This window comes from Centruroides sculpturatus, unplaced genomic scaffold (genome assembly GCF_000671375.1).
Source record: "Centruroides sculpturatus isolate CEXI.00-Female unplaced genomic scaffold, Cexi_2.0 scaffold1540, whole genome shotgun sequence".
Taxonomy (NCBI): Eukaryota; Metazoa; Arthropoda; class Arachnida; order Scorpiones; family Buthidae; genus Centruroides; species Centruroides sculpturatus.
In genome coordinates this window covers 113,615-123,684 of record NW_019385858.1, presented here as the reverse complement: position 1 = coordinate 123,684, position 10,070 = coordinate 113,615, and the positions used below count along the sequence as shown (strand labels likewise).

Below are 10,070 nucleotides of genomic sequence, written 5' to 3'. Positions count from 1 at the left end.
GTAGGCGTATGCTACGCTTAATACTGCACGATAGGGTAAAGATTAAAACACGAAATTTGGCAAAATAGCTTGTATAAGCTACCTTTCCAAATGAGGTGCATTGACTCTGTTTAATTTCGGTGATGAAAGGTCTAGTGAGTGGAGAGAATCGGGGGCCATGTATCTGTAGAAGAATACGTCTTAAAAACTATAAATTATGTTTAGGTAAAAATATATATTAAATTGTTAACCAATCTGCATTTCCACTTAGCATATTCTGTTATAACATTATGTATGTTCAAAATATTTATAAAATATTAAACACAAGTTTCTGTATGGTTAAAAATACTGTATTGTCTAATAAAGAATGTAAAAAAAAACTTAATTTGCAACTTACATTTGTTGTTTTTGATTATTTTATTATTATAGTAAATGTACAAAAAAAGCTTAAAAAGGATTAAAAAATACAAAACTAAGAATAAAAGTTATTTCTTTATGTTTAAAAATGTCTCAACATTAAAATCTTTGATATCACGTAACTTACGAATAGTTTAACGTTAAAATTATTGCAAAATTTTTAATTAATGTCATACACACAAGAGCTATTTATAGAGTAAAATTGAAGAGTGAAATTATTAATAAGTGCCTTTTATCAAGTTTTAGATGAAATGTCTATAACTATAATGTCTGCCCGCTCTCACAACAACAACACAAAGATTAGACTAATCGATCAACATTGCCGAATTTAGCAGATTGACGTCATTCAGCTGACCAATCAGCGGGTGTGCCATCTGGATATTTAGTCGCACGTCTATAAACATAAGGACAAGAGACGATACCGTGATGCATCGCGGCAGTCACCATGTTGGGGCTCTTTTGGTATGTACAGTGTTTCTACAGCAAAGCTGATTGTTTTTTTCGATCTGAAACAGTCGGATTTCTTTTTTTATATATAAATATTAAAAATTGTTTGGAGTTCAGCACCGAATTATAAAAATCGATAACATATAATAATTAAAGGCGATACATATAATTAGAGGCTTCAACTAAACAAAATAAAAAGCTATGATCAGCTTTTTCATAAACAATTAGCTTCCCTCTAAAAACTCCGTACCCACCAAAAGAGCCCCAACATGGCGACTGCCGCGATGCATCACAGTATCGTTTCTTGACTTTATGTTTAATTTTAATTTTTAAAAAATAACCATAAATATAAATAATAAAAGTTTAAGTGTAACAGAAACAGAATATATATCTGACTTGCTTTACCAGCTGTTTGAAATGGACAGCCGGATGGCCGAACAGACAAAATGGCAGCTTACCGCTCCGGGAACCCAAATCAAATCCGGACGGGTCAAAAATCTCCAGGAATTTTTCGGGGAAATATGTCGCACCCCGTCCCTCACTACCCAGCCGCTCCATTGTGGGCTGTCCGAACTCATATAACGGCCAGATAGCCGAGCGGTCAAGGTGGTAGCCTACCATTTTGGGGGACCCGGGTTCGAATCCGAACGGGTCGAAAAAATTCCTAGGAATTTTTCGGCGGGTGGTTCGTTAAGATATGTCGGGTCCTGTCCCTCAGCACCCGGCAGCTCTATTGTGGGCCTGGCCAAACGCATAATGGGCTTGCAAAAAGAGGCCCTTTTAGTGCCCACAGGATAATTAAAGTTAAAAAAAGAAAAAACGTGTTCAGTTTCTAAGGTCAGAGTCCACTTCCTAGAACGACTGTGGATGGTACTTGAACCCTGAGATGTGCTCACTCAAACGAAACTGTCTATCAGAAGTGAGGCTGGAGAAAATATCTAGTGGTAAGGTAGGAATCTCTTTTGTTCTTATATTTTTATGTGTGTGTTGTTTTTTAGTTTTTCAGTAATCTCTCCGAGGACGGAGTGATCTGCAGGATGGCCGAGCTGTAAAAAGTAAAACGCCATCTGCCGGCGAGACGACGAGAGTGGGACGAGTCGCGACTTCGCGAGAGAAGACGACGTTTGAAGAAGAACGCGCGAAAAGACAGAAGACGAAAAAGAAGTCCTCCATCTGTTTTTTTTATAATAATCACAATATTTTTATGTAATTTGTATTCCTTAAAATGTTCCTGTTATCCAAACCTTCCTTATCTCAATTAAAGTTTTCAGGGACAAAAAAAGTCTCACATTTATAATTTCGAATATTATGTCATTGGTACTTCATATTTAGTATTAGAGTTGTTATTTCAAATATTGAAATGTATTTAAAGTATTCTCTGTCATTTTAGTTACAAGATATTTTAAATTTTTTGTGACATTTGGAACGAATCGAAGTATTTCCAATATCGTGATGTATCCCAAATTCCTAATGTTTATCTTAGTATTTTGAGTAATATAAAAATCTTTAATACACGCGACTAATTTAATTGCATTTTCTGTTAATAAAATTAAAAAATATAATAATAAAAAAACGTCAGTCTAACAGTCTTCAGTACGAGTAAAATCTAAAACTTTATTTACTAAGATATTACAAAAGAATTACATGCAAGTAAACAATACTTGTGGGTATCATAGAGGTGATAGTACAAACGTNTAAATAATATAAATTTTATTTTATCTTTCCAACAGTACTTATTTTATATATAAGAAAAGAGATCTGCTCACACTAAATGCATCTGCATGTGTGTGTTTTCTTTACTACCTCTTCAGTAGTTGAAGTACAAACACAGAGTAAGTGTTATATTACACCAGATCAAATTGTTTCCCTGGTGCAGTAAAGGAAGTGTTTTTATTATATCACTTATTCTATGTGCTTTCACTTCAACTAGTAAAGGGAAAGTATGGAAAAACATAGGTTTAAATGCAATTGGTATAAACAATTCACTTTTGTTCTAAATAAAAAAAATACATTTCACATTTGCTTCCTACGAAAGTTTAAAACATTCTGGTCATATGTTTCAGCCCGAGGTCCCTTTCTCTACTTTGAATACGGATGTTAATTGGTTGGAAAGACACTTTGTCGTACGAACTGTAATTCTCAGTCCTCTATTTACAAGTATATATAGATAGCAATAACATTTTTCTGTCTTTCGTCGTATAAGACAAGACTTCATTTATTTCTTTACTTTTTATCTCTCTTCCCTTTGTGGTTCTTTCTAAAGGGAATTTCCGAGTGTAACGACTATTCAGTCCAGTAGATTTCATTTGGTCCATCCCTGTCGGCAATCCTGACGAATATATTAATTATGCCTGACTGTAAATTAAGTCCTCCAGAAAAACCGATCCTTTTACGTGAAATACAAAATCGCTTTCTGCTCCTTTCTGGCTTCTTTTGGGTACCTTCTTTAAGTGGTTGACTCCACTTAAATGTTTCGAGTAGGATAACAAACTAATTTTTTACATACTACAGTACATATAGATAAATAGTTTTATTATAAATTATACTTTTCTATAGCAATATTTTTATACGTTTAAGGTTTGTAACTACAGGTAACCCCCGTATAACACGTTAGTTACGTTCCAAAAAATTGCCGTGTTATGTGAATACGTGTTATACAAAACAAAGAACTAATACGAAAAGGAGGGTTTGGTTCCAAAAATTAAAAAAACATGCTACTATATTTTCATAATTAAGATAAATATCTTCATTACTACTTAAGTATGTAAAAATTTATTACATTTGCTGTTGTACGAGGGTTTTACCCAATTCTCGAACCGTGTTAGAGTGAATCCGTGCTATAGAAGTGCCGTGTTATACGGGGATTACCTGTATTTATCTTTTATCTATATAATTTATTACGTTAGAACAAAATTACAGATAAGCTTCATTCGCCGGAACACCAATTTTTAAGTTATTGTAGCAAAAGAAACACGCAAAATATAACAATTTATACTTAGTTATAAACACAAAAAGTTCTTTAAATTATTCTTTCTAAAACAAGCTTTAAAAAGCAACATTGCGATTGCCTAACGAAAAATGGGTGCAAAACACAAACAATACGCACGAATTAATCGGGTGTCTACAAGTAAAAGTATTGTTTCTCTCCTCGATGATAGCCTCATCTGTACCGAGTCAGGTGAAAGGAATCAGGCTTAAAATTACAGTTATTAGATTAATTGTAAATCTCTCGACAAAATATTAATCACAGTTTGAATACCCGAGTGCGAGTAGTTGGTTTTGGGTTGATCCTAGCCAAAGGACTTACCAAATGCAAATTTTTGACTTTTCTTTACGTTTGTAATGCCTTAATAGGGGGCAGAATGTTTTCCCTGGAGACATCCTACCTATGTATTCTACCCACGTGTCACGTTGCCGTATACAACAAAGCAAACGAGCTTATTGTCTATGTGAAAATCCAATATAACGTCGACCTCGTCATACTTATTTAATAATTGTTCTCAAATCTACTACTTGAGAAATTGTCCATTTACACTTTCTCAATGACTGGATAAACCGACAGGTAATGTCACGGGAACCGGATATCTTCGATAGGGCGAGCACCAATTAGTGAGGAAACTGTAGACCAACTAACGGGGAAATCCCGAGCGATAGTAATAATCTTACGACCTATTAGCCAGGGAGAACTTCTAGAACAATTAGTCATACCGTCTGTCTTGATCCCATATATATTACGTATTTATTATGACACTCCTATTGGAGGTCATTTAGGAGCGCAAAAGATGCAACAAAACTTACCCATTACAATGAATGGAAATAAATATAGGGGAGACCGGGGCAAGATCGGCATGTTAAGCTTTACTTAAATTTTGTGTAATAAATACTGCTGTAAACTGAAAAAAAAGCTTTGCATATTGTCTATTGGAATGTTACCTTACTATAGAACTGGTTAAAATCAGTTTGGAAATAAAAATAATTAAAATAATTACAACTTTACAAGAAGAGAGAAATTGACGAAGTTGCCCCGGGTATAGGGGCAAGATCGGCAACTTCTCTCTTTTTGTAAAGTTGTAATTATTTTAATTATTTTTATTAAAGTTGCCCCTGGTATAGGGGCAACAGTAATGGGGCAAGATAGGCACGTATATAAAATTATGTTATTAACAATGTATAAGTTGGAATTCACTATTAAAACAAAGAAATACAAATCCAACACCCATTTAATATTATTACAACGAAATGCAAGTTCAAAGACATATATACATGAATAACAAATGCAAACATGTTTTCATTTATCATCTGTTTGATTTTTATCCTTTGCTTCTAATGTGGCTTTATGTTGCCGATCTTACCCCGCTAGTCATGATTTCGAAACATTAAGTACAACCCTGAGAACAGAATGCCAAGCCACGATCTGGCCACGTGAATAAGTTGAAGTTACATCCTTCTAACAGGAAAAGTAACTTTCGTTATCATGGAATTATAACAAAACCTGCCAATTCAATATAAATGGAAAAAAAATATTATATGGAATTGAACGAAAATGAAAATTTGCTTGATAATTCAACTACGCTTGTTGGAGAACAATAAAAACACTACACTCAACAAGCCACCAATAAAACTCAACTGCCTAACCTATAACCAAAGTCTCCTTTTAATTTGTTTTTTAAAAAAAGCGCTTGACAAACTTGCCCCGCATGCCGAAGTTGCCCCGGTCTCCCCTATATTAGTGTTCGTGGATCATTTTAGTCGATACGCCGTAGCTATACCTTTACCTAACACTTATAGTAAAAGTACCGCTAAAGCCTTCGTTATCCACATTGTTTTAAGACACTACATCTATTCAACTTCTTACGGATAGTGCTCAAAACCTATTATCTACAATGTTCAAGGAGGTATGCGAACTACTCCACATTTAGATACATTAAAATTTCAAATAAATTTTAAAAATATCCCTGATAACGAGTAGAGAACAGACAAACACACGCTCTACGACAAAATAAATATCGGTTATATGAACACAATTCAAACTTGCTTTAAATACAGAAAATTATAGGATACGTTTACAGGTATAGAATATTTTACCTAACAGACATACATTATTTAAGAGAGGGTAAGATTTAGGGATCGTTAGAGGGTGGAGGCAATAGTACTGTTTCTAGGATGTCGTATATTATCCTTTATATATTTAGTGCGGATGTATTGAACGTAATTAAGGTAAGTTATGTTAGGTTATGTTAGGTTAGGTTTGATTAGATAAGGTAAAATCTATTGATTTATATTATATGTGTGTGTTAATGACTCAACATTAGGGGTTGCAAACAGGCGGCCCACAGACGTGAGACGTTGCGTTCAGACGTCATATCTGGCCCGAGGCATTGATGATTACTTTTCTACAAAAACAATATTTCTAACATCTTGAGGAAACAAAAATTAAAATTAGACAAATATACAAATTAGCTCTTAGCAGCTAATCCTATTCCAATCCCACCCACACTCAAGATAGTCAATACATGCAGATTTATTTTAGAAAATATATATATATATAAACTATACAAGTTGGAGAAAACAGTAAACAGAAGATACACAAAGCGTGGCTTCTCACTTACTAGCATGGCTTTCGGGAACGATTACGTTCTGGACAGGCCTCTGTCAGGCCGGGGATTGGCTCTAGTGCACGGTTCGCCAGGCTTCAGCACTTATTCGTTCCTCAGATATTTTGCAGAAGAGTATCCTCGCTCTCTCCTTCTCTAACTTCAGTGAGATTTCCAAGCGTCTGAGACTTTCGTGTTACCTGTCTCCAGCTTTCCTTCTCTCCCGTTCGCCTTCCAATTTAAATACTTTTTGGACTTTAATTTATGACCTTCCTTGCAAACAGATTTCACTCAGCACCGGTTAGATCGAATGAGGGTGAACTCACTTTCTTTCTTAATGAGAGTGAGCTCCATTTATTTCTTAATACAAAATTAAAAAACCAAGTAATATTTATTAACAATGGAGTCGAAATAATGAAAACATCAAATTTCTCTACGAACAGGTGCAGTTTAAAACTTGTGTTGGCGTAGGTTTAGCCAAAACACGTGGCAATAGCGAGGATAAAATTATGTTGAATGCTAATAAAATAAAATAATCTAGAAAATATTTATTACGACGATTTATCTTTTGACAATTATATTCAATATTTATTATAATACTTTGACCAGAAACGAAAATGGCGACAGTAAACGATACATTCTTATTATTAAAGCAAGCAACTTGTTATAAATAAATAATGTTTTTAAGTATACTCATCTCTTTATATACACACGAATCCTCTGTTCGCTCCAGACCAATGGACTTAATTTAACGTTCAAAATAATAAAATATTTAAATAATTGAAAATTAAACGAAGCTACAACTAACATTTTACAACACGTGCATTCTGAGTGTTTTAAACACCTGCAACGCATACTTGTTTATAGGAGACTTTAATTAAACTCCAAAAAATTCCAATTAAATGAGAGTTTCGAATATTTACTAATATTATATGACTTGATTATATATTTATTATATGAATATTACAATAGTTGATCACGTGTAAAGAAGTTAACCACGTGGTCACAGCTAGCAGACAATTCGGAAAGGGAGAAAGATTAAAACATAGGTGATTAACACCCTTCTATCGGTGTTAATAGCGTAAATGTACAGTTAAACATGGTTTAAATAACTTAAAAACAAATTGTATATTTAATAAACATTTTAAATAATAATTATGCCTCTTTAAGTTTAGTTAGCATATACACGGAGTGTACCCGATAACGAGCAGCGAGCAGACACACACACGCTCTACGATTAAATAAATATCTTTCATATAAGTACAATTAAAAAAGCTTTTTAAACAAAAATCATGAATAATTATTCTTTATTAATTTAATTCAGTTTACAGGGGTAGAAGGGAAATGCGTAAGAGAAAAAATGCTCCAACATACGAAACGTCAGTATACGTCACTTGAAAATGTATTGTTTTGTCACATGACTTATTACATGTGACTTTTTCCTATAAAATGAAGCGATTTCGACTCGTTCGACTAATTATTCACTGTCGAAAGGTAAGTTTACTCGCAATGTAATTTAAATACAAATGGAAATTCCGAGTCTGAGGGCCTTCTCTTTACTTTAAACGAGGGTGTTATAATTGGTTAAAAAGACACCTTTCCGTTAGAATTGTAATGTTCAGTCTTCTATATACAAATATATTCAGGTTCCAGTAAGATTGATTCTTCTGTGTTTGATCAAATTAGACGAGACTTGCTTTATGTTTTCTCTTCATTTCTATTCTCATCGTGGTTCCTTTTTCTAAGAAATTCTGCCAATCTAATGACAGAACAATTTAGCAGTTTTCATTATTATCCTCCCCTGTAAGGTTTTCTGATTAATTTATTAATAACTCCTTGTGTCGAAATTTTCTGAATTTTGCATAGAGTTTTGTGTATTTGGGTTTATCGACAATTTAAAATGTTAGCTCTGTTTTTGTATGGATGCTTCTACGTAAAATATCTTTAACTCATTTACTAATTAGTTATTTACAGATCTATTAATTAAGTTTGCTAATTTTAATATCTTACAAGCATATTTATTGTAAATAATTGATATTAATCGTAACCTTTTAATATTATAGCGAATAAGGAAAAAACGAAGTGACCACGATGAAAGGAATATTCTTAATTTTCATTTCATCTCTCCTGTTTACAATGGTGTTGGGTGACTATGAAGATGACCATGACCACCTTGAAGATAACCTTGATAAGTACTGCGGTAAGATAATGTTTTATTGTTTTAAGTGCATACAGACACTATTTACATACACAGTAATACAGTAATTTCATAAGGTTTTGTTCACTTTCTTCTCAAGCTTAATTTTTGTGGTTTTTCTGAATATTTTCTAAAATTCTTTCGAGAGTTTTATGTTTAAAGGCCATTGATTCTATTCAATTTCGGCGGTTAACGGTCGAAGGGATGAAAAATACAATGGGTTAAGCGACACGTTGCTTAAATTTTCGTTTCTTTTTCTATTTTTACATCGGAATCTCAATTTATATCATTTTAAATCGGTCTTATTTACTTAAAAAAACTGTTCAACAGCTCTTCACTAAGGAATAATAGGAAAATATTCCCAAATATTAATTTTGTTACTTTTCATAGGTGTTATCAATATAGATTGTTTTGACTACTGTTTACAAGTATACATGGGTGAAGAGGTAAATATATTTACTTTTTTAAATAGAAATTTCAAAGATATGATTAATAAAAACATTCTTTATGGTGTTTAGTATTACGAAAGGTATAGGAAATGTAATCCGGAAGCAGTTGCAGACAAATCACCGGGTGAAAGACAATACTATATATGTAATGTAGCCACAGAGGAGGTATGAAAAACTCAAATAATCATTTTATTTATTAATCACTTTAATAAATAATGAAGTAATAGATGTGTATATTACATTTATTTTACGTTAAGTATGTTTACTTTACGTTAACTGTGCTGAAACTTACAAATAACACACCTGTAAGTTCCCAAAGGTGTTTGTCTCCTTTCTTGTCTTTCCTGGGCTATAAGTTACATTACCCGCATGACTCTGCTATTAACAGGAAAAGGATGATGCGAAGGAGCATTTAGAACTTTTTTTAAAACTCATCACTACCCACAAAATTAACTTTTTCGCAGCTTTATGGTAATTAATAATATAGAAAACATGGTATACAAAATGCCATTACAACTGGGAAAGTTACGCAACTTGTTGATTGAGTTTTTCTTAATTTTCTGAATAAACAATTAAGTTATTCTTTTTAAAAAAGTAAAAATTAATTTCTGTAATTTACATTTATATAGGAGATAGCAAAGGCTCAGGCATGTACACACAAAGACGAAGAAGAAATAGAAGTATTTCATAATGGACTTGAGGTAAGTTTTTATTGCAAGTAACAAGAATAAAAAGTAAAAATAAATCTATAAATTTTATTTTTATTTTGCAGTTTTGCGACATTTATCAGACTTTGGGTTTAATTCTTCCGCAATTGTTCTGTAGCTGCACTCCCAGCTAAATTTTCAATGTTCAAACGAACACTTGTGAAATTCTTCTTGAAATTTAAATGTAATTAAAATATTTCAAGGGAAAATAAATTTGAATTAAATAATTTTGTTTTTTCTTTTATAACAAATCGCTTTCCACGCGCGTTATTTAACTTAT

General features: G+C 32.8%; 1 protein-coding gene across 1 annotated transcript; it reads left to right on the top strand.

Moving 5' to 3' along the window:
- Positions 1-8,478: 8,478 nt before the first annotated feature.
- Positions 8,479-10,017, top strand: LOC111642568. The gene is made up of 5 exons (XM_023388924.1): positions 8,479-8,637; positions 9,025-9,080; positions 9,153-9,248; positions 9,713-9,784; positions 9,856-10,017. The coding sequence occupies exons 1-5, from the start codon at positions 8,529-8,531 to the stop codon at positions 9,922-9,924; spliced, it is 402 nt and encodes a 133-aa protein (XP_023244692.1). The 5' UTR covers positions 8,479-8,528; the 3' UTR covers positions 9,925-10,017.
- The last annotated feature ends 53 nt before the right edge of the window (positions 10,018-10,070 follow it).

Bases quoted from the DNA above. Each gene is read 5' to 3' on its own strand.
- LOC111642568 (XM_023388924.1), top strand. From the start codon at position 8,529: ATGAAAGGAATATTCTTAATTTTCATTTCATCTCTCCTGTTTACAATG. The intron at 8,638-9,024 runs GTAAGATAATGT...TACTTTTCATAG, and splicing joins TAACCTTGATAAGTACTGCG to GTGTTATCAATATAGATTGT. The intron at 9,785-9,855 runs GTAAGTTTTTAT...TTTATTTTGCAG, and splicing joins TATTTCATAATGGACTTGAG to TTTTGCGACATTTATCAGAC.